This window comes from Pongo abelii, chromosome 11 (genome assembly GCF_028885655.2).
Source record: "Pongo abelii isolate AG06213 chromosome 11, NHGRI_mPonAbe1-v2.0_pri, whole genome shotgun sequence".
In the NCBI taxonomy this organism is placed as follows: domain Eukaryota; kingdom Metazoa; phylum Chordata; class Mammalia; order Primates; family Hominidae; genus Pongo; species Pongo abelii.
The window spans coordinates 77,538,398-77,555,460 of record NC_071996.2 but is presented as its reverse complement, the minus strand read 5'-3'; the positions used below and the strand labels follow the sequence as shown (position 1 = coordinate 77,555,460).

The window sequence follows — 17,063 nt, the reverse complement described above, 5'->3', positions numbered from 1 at the left end:
TGGATAACTTTGAACAAGCTGCTGTTCTCTGCCAAAAGAACACACGATTTTCTCTTTTCTCTTCCTAATTTTTGTATTTCTTCTACTAGATGAAATATTTTTTCTTTCTTTCTTTGTTTTTGAGATGGAATCTTGGTCTGTTGCCCAGGCGGGAATGCAGTGGCGTGATCTCGGCTCACTGCAACCTCCGCCTCCCAGGTTCAAGCGATTCTCCTGCCTCAGCCTCCTGAGTAGCTGGGATTACAGGCGCGCACCCTGCCCGGCTAATTTTCGTATTTTTAGTAGAGATGGGGTGTCACCATGTTGGTCAGGCTGGTCTTGAACTCCTGACCTCGTGATCTGTCTGCCTCGGCCTACCAAAGTGCTGTGATTACAGGCATGAGCCACCGCGCTCTATCCCATGAAATGTTTATTACCCCCACTCTATCCCATATCCTAGATATGCCAAGGAAATTACGGTTTAAAATACTCATTCTCAAAGCATGGTCCAGGGACTCCTGAGGGAGATTTTACGAAGTCAAGACTATTTTTGTAATAATACTGAGACATTATTTTCATCACTCTCGTTCTCTTGCGAATATCTAATTGAATCTTCTAGAAGCTACATGGCATGTGGTATAACAACAGATGTAGATATGAGAATCCAGCTGTCTTGTATTAGTCTAGACATTAAAGAGATTTGCAGAATGTAAAACCATTTTTTGTTCCGAAAAATATGGTTATTTTTCATAAAAATGTTAAGATGTAATAGGCTTATTATTTTTATTTTTTTATTTTTTTAATTTAATTTTTATTTTTATTTATTTATTTTTTTGAGACAGAGTTTCACTCTTTTTGCCCAGGCTGGAGTGCAATGGCGTGATCTCGGCTCACCGCAACGTCCATCTCCCGGGTTCAAGCGATTCTCCTGCCTCAGCCTCCCGAGTAGCTGGGATTACAGGCACCTGCAACCATGCCCGGCTAATTTTGTATTTTTAGTAGAGATGGGGTTTCTCCATGTTGGTCAGGCTGGTCTTGAACTCCCGACCTCAGGTGATCCACCCACCTCGGCCTCCCAAAGTGCTGGGATTACAGGTGTGAGCCACCGCGCCAGCTGGCTAATTATTTTTAAATGAATTAACAAAAAGATACAATTCAAGTTTCTGCCTGCCTGCCTGCTTTCCTCCCTCCCTCCCTCCCTCCCTTCTTCCCTCCCTCCCTTCCCTCCCTTCCCTCCCTTCCCTCTGTTCCTTCCCTCCCTGCCTTCCTCCCTCGCTTCCCTTCCTCCCTTACTTCCTTCCTTCCCTCCATCAGTGTCACCCAGACTAGTGTGCAGTGGCACAAACACAGCTCACTGCAGCCTCCACTTCCTGGGCTCAAGTGATCCTTCCACCCCAGTTTCCTGTGTAGCTGGGACTACGGTCACGTGCCACCTGATTTTTTTTCTCTTTTTGTCTTTTTTATAGAGACAAGGTCTCACTTGTTGCCCAGGCTGGTCTCGAGCTCCTGTACTCAAGTGATCCTCCTGCCTCAGCCTCCCAAAGTGCTGACATTATAGGCATGAGCCACTGTGCCCAGCTTTGTTTTTATTTTTATTTTTATTTTTATTTTTTTTTGAGACAGAGTCGTACTCTGTACAGGTCAGAGTACAGTGGCATGATCTCGGCTCACTGCAACCTCTGCCTCCTGGGTTCAAGCGATTCTCCTACCTCAGCCTCCCGAGTAGCTGGGACTGCAGGTGTGCACCACCACGCCTGGCTGATTTTTGTATTTTTAGTAGAGACCAGGTTGGTCTCGAACCCCTGACCTTGTGATCCAGCCGCCTTGGCCTCCCAAAGTGCTGGGATTACAGGCATAAGCCACTGTGCCCGGCCCCAGCTGTGTTTTAATTTCCAGTGTGGCTAATATCAATAAATATTAAAATCTCTTTAGAATCCAGATTTCTGAGACCCAAAAGATCGACAGCCACTGGTTTATAAGATTTAAAATATTTAAGATAACAGAGAACACATTTTCTAAGAGATTAAAGGGTAAAGTCCTTTTCATGTAGTCCAGGTATCTTCAAACTGGAATACTTAATCATACTTAATCATAATGGATTAAGCTGTTTTCAGTTGTTGGATATTTAGGTTGAGTACAGTATTTTAGTCTTTAAAAGTAATATTGTGGTGATATTCTTCTGTATTAATATTTTTCTAACATCGTTAATTAATTGTTTACAATGAATTTCTAAAAATAGAACTGCTGGGTCTAAAGGTATGCAGAAGGAACTGGCATGACCTGTTACGTAAATTCAGGGTCCAAATATACTCTCATATTTTTTTCTATTAATCAGCAGGAAATTTAGTATGTTCCTTTTTAGACAGTCTCCGCCTCCAAGTTTGAGCCCCAGGAGGCTTTCCCAGTCCCAGAGTCATCCCATCTGCCTCCAAATGCCAGAAAGAGAACTGACTACACTATTGCTCTTCCTTCCCATCATCATTTTTTGTCAGCATTTAAGACCAGCCCTGCACTGTTTGGCAATAGTTGCTTGAACTGCCACTAGGATCCTGTTTCTGGTCAGACCATGGCCCAGGTCACAGCAGTCACCCCAGTTGAAGGTCAAGATTGCAGTTTTTTAAAAGTTCATTTTCTTTTACTCAAGGATTTAGTGTACCAGGGAGGCTGAGGTCAGAGACACTTCTAGCATCCACCTTAGGCTGTGCCAGAATCTGTCCTCCCTGATAAACGCAGAAGCTTTTTGTGTGACCTTAGATCACCAGTTTCAGTTATTCCTTCTTCAAGGCCATTTTATTTCAGGAATGTCTCTGCCTCTTCTTGCCAGTGGGATTTGGCTTGAGCTGTGAGTGTCTTCTGTGACAGAACTCTTTAATTTTGAAACTCAGGAATTAAAGATTGGGGTAATGTTTCTTCCTTTCCAGGAAGATTTAGGGTCCTGGAAAATTGGTCATCCTGCTTTTAGCAACTAATTCTGCATATCAAGAGATTGAGGCACTTTTCCCTAAGCCATTCAACTTTCTTCTCCCAGTGTCCCTTCCTCCCCTGAGTCCTAAGGACAGTGGCACCTACGCACTGGTCAACTAAAGGAACATTCAAGCCGCTTTTCTCTCAGCAAAAGGATCCACACCAGTGATCTAAGGTCTCTACCCATAAACATAAGAAGGCCAAAATAATTTTTAAGTGTTCTCCTTCAAAGAACATCTCACCTAATCTCTGCCTTAATAGATACCTGTTACACAGTTAAGCTTATGGTATATATAGCTAATTGCTCTCCAGAGAGGTTATGCCAGTTTACACTTCTACCAGCAAAAAATAGATTGCTAGGAAAATATATTTAAAACCTAAACAGTGCTCTTAAATGTCATTAATTAGAATTGTTTTAATATTAAAAGAATATTAAAAGAAATTCAAACTTTTCCCCTAATATTTCTTATTTTTTTTTTGCCAAATACTAAATTTGTTTGGCCATGATTGTGATCTGTAGCATCTTGAATAATGTCTTTTATAACAGAGCAGGTGTAAATGGAAGACCAAGATAGTAAGAAGGGAATACATGGCTGAAATCATTAACAGCAGCTTGAGGCTAATATGGTAATATTGTGTTTTCACAATCACTTTTGGTGAAGGCAGGAGAGGGTACTTATTTACTGAAGGTCTCCTAAGTACAAGGTGCTTTATAGATGATACCTAATTTAATTCTCAACAACAAACCTATGTTGTTACTATTCCCATTTTAGATGATATTGTTATTCCATTTTATAAATAAATAGATTGATTAAGATGCAGAGAGGTAGTAAATTTTCTAAAGTCACAGAGCAAGTAAAGGTCGATGTTCCCTAAGAAAGCACCACCTAGCACTAAGTACACAGTTCTCAGAATAAGGACTTTGAGAATTAGCCTTTCTCTCTCACCTTCTCCAAAGTCAGAATGATCTCCTGGAGGCCCTCACGACTCATAGGTGCAGCTTTGCACAGGGTCTGTGAGGCGTTAGGGCCAACTACAAAATCTCCAAGACTTCCCTCACTTTTGACACCAACTGCAAATTGAGTGAGGGAGTTCCCCAACCACTTTCATGGACTAAAATTCACTAGAAGGACTCAACAGAACTCACTAAACATTACGTGCAGTCATGGTTATTGCCAGGAAAGGATACATATTAAAATCAGCCAGGGGAAGACACGCACAGGACAGGGTCCAGGAGAAATGCAAAACGCAGAGCTTCCATTGTCCTCTCTACTTGGAGTCAGGACACATGCCCACCCTCCCTCTCTCCCTTCCTTCTCTCCTCCTGTCCTTCCTTCCTTACTTCCTCCCTTCCTTACTTCCTCCCTTCCCTCCCTTTCCTTCCTTCCTTGGTGCCCAGGCTGATCTTGAACTCCTGGGCTCAAGCAGTCCTCCTGCCTCAGCCTCCAGAGTAGCTGGGATTACAGTTATGTCCCTGGCTGCTTCTTGCATTTATGTGTGATGATCCACGTGGGATATTTCCAACCAGAGAAGCTCTCCCGGCCTCGGTGTTCAGAGCTTTCGTTGGGGCTTTCTTGCATAAGCATGGTTGATTGACTTTCCATGTGGTTCCTTAACTGATACCAGTGACCCAAAGCCCCAAGTTACTCTCTGGCAGGCCCCAGGCAAACAAAAATTATCTTTGAAGGCAAGGTCTAGACCTCTTCTGAGACAAGATTAAATTATTTACTACATAGGGTCCTGGTCTCACTGAGTGCTCCCTCCCTTCCTAGCCCCTCACAGTGGATCAGGAGGTACCTGGTCACCACCTCTTATGGTTTGGCGCCCCACAGGGAAGTGGAGACACACATAGAATATGGGTGTCCTGTTATAAACTGGAAACTCGCTACATGTCATACTCCTTAGGATTGAATTATAATAACAGCAAAATATCAAGGAAATAATAACATGACTTGAATGCTTACAGCCAAATTTTTTCTAGTATTAAAAATACAATTGAGTTAATTATGGTTTACTTATTAAGACAAACTTTAATATAATTAACCCCCAACACACACACACACACACACACACACACACACACACCCTCTAGCAGAGGAAAGATGTATGTATCTATCTATCACTGCATTAAGGTTGTGTTTCATTCTAACTTTTTATCGTCACTGGGTAAGTTCACCTGAGCAAGCTGTTTTCCTAAATAATTGCTTATTATTTATTTATTATTCATGGATTCCATACTTGCAAATTTGCCCCCTTTCTAATATTTATTTGTAGCCGTAAAATAAATCATTGTGGCATTTTTGTGGTCACTTGCAAATAATCACAGAGAAGTAAAAAATTTGAGTCATATGACCTGCCTGTTCCCGGCTGTGGCCAAGCAAGGCAGTGCTGCGCCTTGTTTCAGCTCTCACGCTGTAAACAAGTCCTCTTTTCATGGTCTTTTCAGGGCCACACTTTTTTACATTTTTGTGGGATTTTATTGTTGTTGTTAGTGATTTTGCCATTTAAAATGGTCCCCAAGCCTCGTGCTGAAGTGCTGTCTAGACAGTGTTCCTAAGAGCAAGAAGGCTGTGATGTATCTTTTGGAGAGTATGCATGTGTTAGATAAGCTTCATACAGGCATGAGTTACAGTGTTGTTGCTGTGAGTTCAATGTTAATGAATCAACGGTATATACGAAATAAGGTGTCTTTAAGGAGATACACATATAACACAAGGTTATGTATTTAATGGTTGATGAAAATGTTGTGACCAGAGGCACACAGGAACCTAACCCTGTGTTGCCCCCAGGAGCAGTGGTTCAGTATTTGCTGCTAAATTCAGTGTTTGAGGTAATTTTGTAGCATATAATTACTGTGAATAATGAGAAATGACTCTATTTGCTGCATTATTTCATTCATTATTCATTTATTCATGTAATCTGTTATTCTTTTTTTTTTTTTGAGATAGAGTCTTGCTCTGTCACCCAGGCTGGAGAGCAGTGGTGTGATCGCAGCTCGCTGCAGCCTCTGCCCACTGGGTTCAAGCAGTTCTCCCTGCCTCAGCCACCTGAGTAGTTGGGGTACAGGTACCTGCCACCACGCCCAGCTAATGTTTGTATTTTTAGTAGAGATGGGGTTTCATCATGTTGGCCAAGGCTGGTCTCGAGCTCCTCACCTCAGGTGACCCACCCATCTTGGCCTCCCAAAGTTCTGGGATTACAGGTGTGAGCCACTGCGCCCGGCCTGTTATTCATTCTTTAAGCAGACATATTTGTGTGTGTGTTTTGTTTTTTCATTTTACCGTCATATATTCCTTCTCTGATGCTCTTTCTTTATGTAGATTTGAGTTTCTGACTTACATCCTTTTCCCTCTGTTTTTGAAGAATTTCTTCTAACATTTATTTTTGGCCAGGTTTGTTGTGTTGAGTTCTCTCATTTGTTGTTTGTCTGAGAAAGTCTTTACCTTTCCTTCTGATTTGAAGGATAATTCTAGTAGATATAAAATTTGGGGTTGTTATTTTTTCTTTCTTCAACATTTTGGATATTTTACTCCTCTCTCAATGCTTTTATGGTTTCTAATGAGAAATCTGCTTGTAATTCTTATCATTATTCTCCAATGGAAAAGTTATTTTTCTTCTTCTTTCAAGATTTCCTCTATGTCTTTAAGTTTTCCACAATTTTTTTTTAATTTTCAACTTTTATTTTAGATATGGGCGTACATGTGCAGATTTGTTACATGAGAATATTGCATGATGCTGAGGTTTGGAGTACAGGTCCTGTCACCCTGGCAGTGAGCATAGTGCTTAATAGGTAGTTTAACTCACCCCTCTCCTCACCTTCTAGTAGTCCACAACAGACATTGTGTCATATTTATATCCTTGTGTGCTTAATATTTAGCTCCACTTATAAATGAGAAGATATGGTATTTGGTTTTCTGTTCCTGTGTTAGTTTGTTTAGGATAATGGCCTCCAGCTACCTCCGTATTTTTGCAAAGGACATAATTTCATTCTTTTTTATGGCTGTTTAGTATTCCATGGTGTGTACATACCACATTTTATTTTATTTTTCATTTGTTTGTTTTTCAATTTATTTGTTTCAGTAGATTTTTGGGTGGTGTTTGGTTACATGAATGAGTTCTTTAGTGGTGATTTCTGAGAATTTGGTGCACCTATCACCCGAGCATTGTACACTGTACCCAGTGGGTAGTCTTTTATTCCTCTCCCCGTCCATCCTTTCCCCTCACTCCCCAGAGTCCATTGTATCATTCTTATGCCTTTGTGTCCTCATAGCTTAACTCCCTCCTATGAGTGAGAACATACGATGTTTGGCTTTCCACTCCTGCGTTACTTCACTTAAAATAATGGTCTCCAATTCCAGCTGGGTAAGTTCACCTGAACTGCTGCAAATGCCATTATTTCATTCTTTTTTATGGCTGAGTCGTATTCCATGGTGTGTGTATATATATATATATATATATGTCTATCTATATATCTATATATATAGATAGATATCTATCTATATATATATAGATGTCTATATATATATCTATATATATAGATGTCTATATATATATCTATATATATAGATGTCTATATATATATCTATATATATAGATGTCTATATATATATCTATATATATATAGATGTCTAGCTATATATATATAGATATATAGATAGACATATATAGAGAGATATATAGAGATATATATAGATATATAGATGTATATACCACATTTTCTTTATCCACTTGTTGATTGATGGGCATTCGGGCTGGTTCCATATCTTTGCATTTGTGAATTGTGCTGCTATAAACATGCGTGTGCAAGTGTCTTTTTCATATAATGACTTCTTTTCTTCTGGGTAGATACCCAGGAGTGGAATTACTGGATCAAATGGTAGATCTACTTTTAGTTCTTTAAGGAATCTCCACATGATTTTCCATAGTGATTGTACTAGTTTACATTCCCACCAACAGTGTAAAAGTGTTCCCTTTCACCACATCCACACCATTTATTATTTTTTGATTTTTTAATTGTGGCCACTCTTGTAGGAGTGAGGTGTTAACATATTGTGGTTTTGATTTGCATTTCCCTGATAATTAGTGATGTTGAACATTTTTTCATGTTTGTTGACTATTTGTATGTCATCTTTTAAAAATTGTTTATTCATGTCTTTAGCCCACTTTTTGATGGGATTGCTTGTTTTGTTCTTGCTGATTTGTTTGAGTTCCTTGTAGATTCTGGATATTAGTCCTTTGTCAGATGTATAGATTGTGAAGATTTCTCCTGTTCTGTGGGTTGTCTATTTGCTCTGCTGATTATTTCTTTTGCTATGAAGAAACTTTTTCATTTAATTAAGTTCCATCTATTTATCTTTGCTTTTGTTCCATTTGCTTTTGGGTTCTTGGTCATGAAGTCTTTGCCAAGCCAATATCTAGAAGGAGTTTTCCAATGTTATCTTCTAGAATTTTTATGATTTCAGGTCTTAGATTTAAGTCTTTGATCCATCTTGAGTTGATTTTTGTATAGGGTGAGAAATGAGGATCCACTTTTGTTCTTCTACATGTGGCTTGCCAATTATCCCAGCACCATTTGTTGAATAGGGTATCCTTTCCCCACTTAATGTTTTTGTTTGCTTTGTTGAAGGTCAGTTGGCTGTAAGTATTTGGCTTTATTTCTGGATTCTCCGTTGTGTTTCACTGGTCCATATCCTTATTTTGATACCAGTACTATGCTGTTTTGGTAACTATGGCCTTATAGTATAGTTTGAAGCTGGGTAATGTAATGCCTCCAGATTTGTTCTTTTTGCATAGTCTTGCTATGGCTGTGCAGGCTCTCTTTTGGTTCCATATGAATTTTAGGATTGTGTTTTCTAGTTCTGTGAAGAATGATGGTAGTATTTTGATGGGAGTTGCATTGAATTTGCAGATTATTTTTGGTAGTATGGTCATTTTCACAATATTGATGCTATGCATCCATGAGCATGGGATGTGTTTCCATTTGTTTGTTTCATCTATGATTTCTTTCAGGAGTGTTTTGCAGTTTTCCTTGCAGAGGTCTTTCACCTCCTTGGTTATGTGTATTCCTAAGTTGTTTTTGTTTTTGTTTTTTGTTTGTTTTTTGCAGCTTTTATATAAGAGATTGAGTTCTTGCCTTGATTCTCAGCTTGATCACAGTTGGTGTATAGAAGAGCTACTGATTTGTGTACATTAACTTTGGAAACTTTGCTGAATTCATTTACCAGTTCTAAGAGCTTTTTTGGATGAGTATTTAGGGTTTTCTAGGCGTGCGATCATGTCATCAGCAAACAGTGACAGTTTGACTTACCAATTTGGATGCCCATTATTTCTTTCTCTTGAAGCAGACATATTTGAACACTCCTATGGGGTGCCAAGCAATTTCCACATGATTTAAAATTTCCATGTTATATTCTTATGCCCACTATTAGTAGTCTTGCTGTAACCCTTTTTCTCAAAGTATTTGTGTGGTTTATGATAACACATTATAAATGAAGTGTGATATTGCAGTTTAAAGGTTGCAGATTGGAGGCTGAATGTCTTATGTCTATGACCATTTTACCTGAGCTACTTGTTTAGTCTTCTCAATAAACTTTCCAGGGATTTTTTTTGCTTCCTTGGAGATCAACATTTTAGGATCAGATTGCCTAATGGGTTCATGTTAGTTTCCAGCAGAGCCAGATGATGTGGCTGGCCATACCTTTCTATACCAAAAAATGTTTCTGCAGTCTTGGCTATATAGTCTTGCAGGCAGAGCTTTTGACTGGCAAAAATTAGTCCCCAGCTATGCTTTACTGATGAGAAGCCACACAGTGTAGCCGGAAGCTACACTGGCCCCTTCTCCTTTCTCTGATTACTCCACATCTCTCATGTGTTTGTATTTCCATCTCTTTCCACTTCCTATTTATACTGTCTCCTACATCTGCACTTAGGCAACGTGAGGGGAAATGGACTTGAAGAGCAGATGTTCACCTCATGTTCGTTGTGGTTCCCTAGATACACTCTCTTCCATTGAAGTGTTTCTCATTTCCTGGTTTTGATTGTCCAGGATGTGTGAGGACTGAGATCTGAACCTTGCTGTTCCTTCTCTCTTCATGTTAGTAAAACCATGTACATTGGAATCCCCTAAATGTAATGGGGGAAAATAATAGAAATACTTAACTTTTGCGGTGATTAAAATGATTAATCTGGTGAATTTGACTGAAAAAGAAAAATTCAATAATTTTAGGGATCTTTCAGTGAAATAATCAAGCCCAAAGAAACGAAGCCTTTATTGACTATTACTTCAGTGATAGTAAGAAATGAGTACCAGCAGTAAAAGTTAACCTTGATGTTTTTATGTAATAAGCAATTGAATAAATACAGTAACTTTATTTAAACATCTTTGTAAAATTACTCCAACTAAGTAAGGACCAAGACTAAAAAAAAACCCTTGAATGCCCTTTAGTGCCTAGCACAATACCTAGAACAAATAGATCTCAACAAATATATGTTAAATGAGTTAATGATTAAAATTTCTCATTTAAAATTTAAATATTCAGTAATGTTAATTTGATGTTTTTTCTTTCAGATACAGATGAATATAGACCTCCTGTTTGGAAATCTTACTGTAAGTCTACAAATAATTGTGTGGGTTATAGTGCTTTATAAGTAATATAAAAATATGGGATTATTAGATAGAAATACTCATTCCGTTTTATACCCATTGTTGAAAAATTACTTTAAACAAGGTTTGGGAGTAGCATAGAAATAATTGTGGTTAAGTAAGTGTTTACACAAAGTCTGTACAGTATATGGTTTTCTGTCTGGAATGCATTTCATGCCTCTGAGCTTGCATGAATTCCATGTAGTGAAACTTGAGACCACTTGTTAAGAGTGGCTAATAAAGCTAATACAAGGAGACACTGAGAATTCAGTCTAATTATTTTCAGGTCCTTATTCTTTATGTGAAGAAAGGAATATTTAAATGACAATAATTCAGGAGGCTATATTGATAGAAAGAATAAGTGAAAAGAGGCAAAAAAAGGTGATCTAACTTTTAAATAATTACTTTCCCAAAACATAAGGGAGATACTTGATTCCATGCTGCTGTTTAAACTGTGTTAGGATAAATATTTCTTTTTAAACATCTAGGGTTTTAGTTCTTTATTTTCCTTTCCTTGTTTTCTAGAGAATATTATTTCACCAAGTAAAGGATATTTCAGATTTTAAAAGTTGAAATAGGGCTAATATAATCAAAATAGTTTTTTAAAATTTATGAATGCATTATTATAGAAAAGCACTATAAGTTCTTGTTTGTTGTTTCTGTAGTTGAATAAGCAGCCTAAGAAACCTGTACTTTAATTATAGATTAACATCTTTGTAAATGTTGAGGTTTATTATAAATCCGATGATTGTAGGTTGCTGAAATTTGCCTACTGAAGGAACAGCGATTCAGATTCTCATTGGTCTTATGTTCTCAGAACAGATAATTTTTTTTTAATAGGTTGCCACTTTGGGCTAATTATAAGTAAAATATGAACAGTCTCTAAAAATATTGCCATAGATGCTTCCCCTCAACGCTGCTGGTGCCTTTTTCTTTTTCCCTTGGGAGTATAGTTATACAAATGTGTAAAAATGACTAATGTTCTTTACCTCCTAAAGATTTTGTCTCATAATCTCATTGGCTGGAAGCCTATTTAAAATTCTTCTCTGGCCGGGTGCTGTGGCTCATGCCTGTAATCCCAGCACTTTGGGAGGTCAAGGCAGGCGGATTGCCTCAGGAGTTTGAGACCAGCCTGGCCAACGTGGTGAAACCCATCTCTACTGAAAATAAAAAAATTAGCTGGGTGTGATGGCACACACCTGTAGTCCCAGCTACTTGGGAGGCTGAGGCAGGAGAATCGCTTGAACCAGGGTGGCAGAGGTTGCAGTGAGCCAAGATCGCACCACTGCACTCCAGCCTGGGCAACAGAGCAAGACTCCATCTCAAAAAAAAAAAACAAAAAACAAAAAAAAAACTTCTGCATTTTCTGGTTTTCAGTTTATCTTTATTCCCTGACTCTGACTTGCACCCTGCACATTTTTAATGTAAGAACATTTATGAAGCCTCAGACTATTATTGAGTTTGTAGTGATCTTTTCCTCCATGAAAAATATCAGTTAGTAAATGTAGTATATGCAATTGGTATTTTTTGTAGCTTCACATATCTCGCATGTCTTGCAGTAGCTATCATTTGTTTTAAAATATGGCATTTATGTAATCCCAACACTTTGGGAGGCGAGGCGGGTGGATCACCTGAGGTCAGGAGTTCGTGACCAGCCTAACATGGTGAAAACCCGTCCCTACTAAATACCAAAAAATTAGCTGGGCGTAGTGATGGCATGCCTGTAATCCCAGCTACTTGGGAGGCTGAGACAGGAGAATCACTTGTACCTGAGAGGCGGAGACTGCAGTGATCTGAGATTGCACCATTGCACTCCAGCCTGGGCAACAACAGCGAAGAACAAAACTATGTCTCAAAAAAAAAAAAAAAAGAGATAGGCTATTGCTTTGTCACCCAGGCTGGTGTGCAGTGGTGCAATCTTGGCATTCTACAACTTTGACCCCCTGGGCTCAAGTGATCCTCCCACTTCAACCTCCTGAGTAGCTGTGACCACAGGTTGATTTTTAAAAATTTTATTTTGTAGACTACGAGGTCTCACTGTGTTGCCCAGGAAGGTCTGCAACTCCTGATCTCAAGTGATCCTGCCTCCTTAGCCTCCCAAGTGTTGGGGTTATAGGTGTGAGCCACTGTGCCCAGCTGAATCTTTCTTTCATAAGACTACAATTCTGTTACAGAGTTTTATCATTTCTCTTCATGACTTCAATGTCTGAACTCCCCACAATCATTTTAATAGTAGAAATGTGTAGGAAATTATTAAAATAGATATTTTATCTTTTGACTTTTTCATTTGTCACATGAAAAAACTTCTGATTCAAGGAAATTTTAAAATTAAACTATGTTAAAAGCAAGTGGAAAAATCCTTTTTAGAAATTTTCTTATAAGATTATGATATTAATCTTCCAGGATTTGAGTATGTACAAATTTTAACAAATGAGGAAACAAAAATTGCAGCCAGGCTTGGTGACTCAGGCCTGTAATCCTAGTAGTCTGGGGAGACTGAGATGGGAGGACCACTTGAGCCCAGGAGTTTGAGGCCAGCCTGGCCAATTTAGGGGGATCCCATCTCTACCAAAAAATAAGAAATAAAAACATTAGCTGGGCATGGTGTTGCACTCCTGTGGTCCCAGCTACTTGGGAGGTGGAGGTGGGAGGATTACTTGGGCCCAAGGGGTATGGAGGCTGCAGTGAGTTGTGATCAGTACTCTGAACTCCAGACCCTGTCTCATTCATTTGTTCATTCATATTAAATAAATAAATACATTCTAACGATGACTTTTTATGATCATATAGATGGTTAATGTGTTTGTCAAATTCTGATCTTAGAAAAAAATGTGATTAAGTTGAACTTTTTGTGTATATTATCTTTTACCACTCAGACAGTTTTACAGTTTTTACAACCAGCTCTAAATAATCTTCAGTAAGATGTTTATTAATTGTACCTTAAGGACTTCATCTCTTAGGAATCTTTACATAATAGTAGGAAAATTTTTAAAGACTGACAGACCTGTTATACCCTGACTTCATCAATAGAGACTGGAATTTTAAATAACTGAGGTAGTAGGCATTGTTCTGTATCCTTAATATTTGAGCCATGACAATCTTAGGCCAGATATATATGTAGTTTAGAATTGATAATTGACAATATTTTCTACTAATAGTCTTTGGGACCGACAAACTGTAATGCTTCTCTGTGAAGCATCTCTGTGATGTGACTTAAATTTAGTTATTAAAAAATTCTTAAAATGGTAATAAAATAGAAATGGGCTGAAATTTTAAAAATAATTAGGTATGTCAATTCATGTAAGGTGACACACCCATTGAAAGCTATTCAAGAAGTTCTAATTGTTCACTTCTGTAATAGAGCTATAAAAGTAAACAAGATGATTTAATTTAATGTCAAAAGTTGCTACATGTTAGTGTGTTTTGTTTTTCTATCTTTGGCATGGTGGAATCTGAACAGCATTTCACAATTTGATTCTAGAAGAAACTTATTTTACCCATGCCTATCTTGTACTTCCTACTGTTAGTTCCATTGATCTTGTAAAAATGTAACTCTGAAATCTGACAAATATAAACCAATAGGGAAGTAAAATTAGCAAGAAGTCTAAGTTGTGGACTCTTTTTAAATAAATATGGTTTTGTCACTTTTCAATACTTATTGTGTGAATTAAACCAGGAACCTTACATGTAATAAATGAGGCAAGCAAGCCAGATTAGGACTGTGAGCAAGTAGACCGTGGAGACCTTGTCTATAGAGAGTAGCTCAAAATTAGCTCCTTTTATTGTCATATTAGACTCTGGGTTCAATATTGCCAGATCTGAGTTTTCAAGAGACGCTGGAATTCTCTTTTGCTTTTGTTGTCCTTAAGTTTCTTAATTTTTTAATGTTAAAAACCTACTCAAATGTAAAAGACAGCAAACAAAACACATGTGGACCAATTTTGACTTCAGGATACCAATTTGTGATCTTTGGACTTGATGAACAATTTATTGTCTATAGGGATTGAGAATTTCATTAATAAGTATATACGCATTGACACTTCTAAGGTGATTGAAAATATTAAGTACTTTAATCATATATTCCCTCATCTTGAATTTAGCTATTAATTTTTGGTGAATAATTTAATGATTGTGCTTATTTAAATTCAGCTGAGTTCCAATTCAAATTATCAAAAATTCCAAACTGAGAGAGAAGGACCTGAATTAGACCTCATTCCTTTGTATAATTTTTTAATGATCTTTTTGATAGGCGTTTTTTGAATCCAAATTTGTTATATTTGTTATAAAATATCCAAGACTTGACCAGGCACAGTGGCTCACACCTGTAATCCCAGCATTTTAAGAAGCCAGGGTGGGAGGATCACTTGAGCTCAGGAGTTTGAGAGCAGCCTGGGCAACATGGTGAAACCCGGTCTGTATAAAAAATACAAAAATTAGCTGGACGTGGTGGTGTGTGCCTGTAGTCCCAGCTACTTGGGTTCTGAGGCATGAGGATTGCTTGAACTCGGGAGGTTGAGGCTGCAGTGAGTCGCGTTTGTGCCACTGCACTCCAGCCTGGGTGACCAAGTGAGACACTGTCTCCAAAAAAAAAAAAAAAAAAAAAAAGAGTCTTAAAGATAGATTAACCGTTAGTAACCACTGGTAGCCAATCAGGAGGCATTTGTCTAAAAGTTCCTCTTTATGAAACAGAGCTTTATCCTTTTGAGACGATTAGAAGGATTTGAAAGAAATTGAAAAGTAAATAACCTTATGTGACTTAATGTTAAGAAAATACTATATACCCTTTGAAACTCTGATGAAAGCATATTTGAAACCCAGATCAATTCTCATATGACAATATTGTCTCCCTTTTTCTCATAGTGGCTCATCTTAATGTATGCTTACTGAACAGGCAAACGCTTACTGCTGATAACCAGATACTACAGTATTTGTGCTTTGAGTCAAAATCGGCATTTTACTTTCTGTATTAACTTTTAATGTTCTTCTTGACTATCATTCAGTTCTCAGAATTGGGTTTTCATAGATGGCAGCACTTTCCAGAGCATTTTCTTGACAAAGGAAAATACCAATGTTTTGAGAATTACTGGTCAAAGTAGAAATGTGAACTGAATTTGGGGGGAGGGGGGAGGGATAGCATTGGGAGATATACCTAATGCTAGATGACGAGTTGGTGGGTGCAGTGCACCAGCATGGCACATGTATACATATGTAACTTACCTGCACGTTGCGCACATGTACCATAGAGCCTAAAGTATAATAATAATAATAATAATAATAAAAAGAAAAAAAAAAAAAAAGAAATGTGAACTGAATTTTTACCTTGTAGTTACCAATATGGAGGAATGGACTTGAAGAATCTTTTTCTTTCTTTCTTTCTTTTTTTTTTTTTTTTACGTTTTTTAGAGACAGGGTCTCGCTATGTTGCCAGGCTGATCTCTTGAGCTCAAACGATCCTCCCACCTTGGCCTCCCAAAGTGCTGGGATTACAAGTGTGAGCCACTGTGCCTGGCCCTTGAAGAATCCTTCTTTCTTACAAATCATGTTTTGGCCACTTTTAAGGAGGATGGAGATTTACACATATCATGGGGTGATACACATGTACTTTTCATTATCAGGGCCAGACAAATTTGACTTTAGTGCTTTTTCTTCCCTTTTCTACCTCAGAATTAACTCCCTTTGTGTCATCTCTGTAACAATATATAAAACTATATTCACAGGAATATTTCTTATTAACTCTCATAGTGAAATATGGGTATCTAAAACTATTTTAACGTATTACCTGTCTTAGGGATTTTTGCCATCAGGAGAAAAAGGTAAAGGAATACATTTCTAACAGTAGAATTTAAACATTCCTGATGAAGTGGCTTTGTGTTTGATTTTTAAACAATAAAGCTGTATTTTCTCAGTTCCTTTTAAATTATAGCATTGCCCTGATATTATGTTTTAGTGATGAACTCAAGATGCATCCTAGTAATCAAGTATTATTATAAAGAATTTTATGTATTAATATCAATCACCTATGCATAATAATAAGTAATCTTCATTGAGCATTTACTATGTGCTAGGGACTATTTTACATCTTTCACATAAATTATTTATATCCTTAAGTAATCTGTGAAGTAGAAACTATTACTAATCCCATTTTGCAAATAAGGAAAATGAAGGCATAGAATGCAGTGCTAGTGACAGAGCCCCAGTGTTCAGACTCCAGATGGTTTTGTTCAAGAGTTCAAATTCTTAACCACAGTGCTGTATCCCCTTTGCATAGAAGTATGCACAGTTATGTGTATCTGTGTGTGTTCACTCTGTGTGTGTGTAGAGAGAGATAGTATGTATATACACACACATTTTTATATATATATACACACACACACAGGCTAATTATGTATGTGTGTATAGTCTACTTGTATTTATTCTATATATGTCCCTATGATGTATATGAATGAATGTGGTCAGAAGTAGAGTCTGTGTAATTATA

The 17,063-nt window shown here is 37.7% G+C and overlaps 1 protein-coding gene across 2 annotated transcripts in view; it reads left to right on the top strand.

The window, feature by feature from the left end:
• CHN1 (chimerin 1) overlaps positions 1-17,063 on the top strand; it is a 207,957-nt gene that overhangs the window by 43,441 nt on the left and 147,453 nt on the right. For both annotated transcript variants that reach the window (XM_063712622.1, XM_024243907.3), the window contains exon 2: positions 10,511-10,549. In XM_063712622.1, the coding sequence (XP_063568692.1) occupies positions 10,511-10,549 (39 nt within the window). The remainder of the gene's footprint in view (positions 1-10,510; positions 10,550-17,063) is intronic.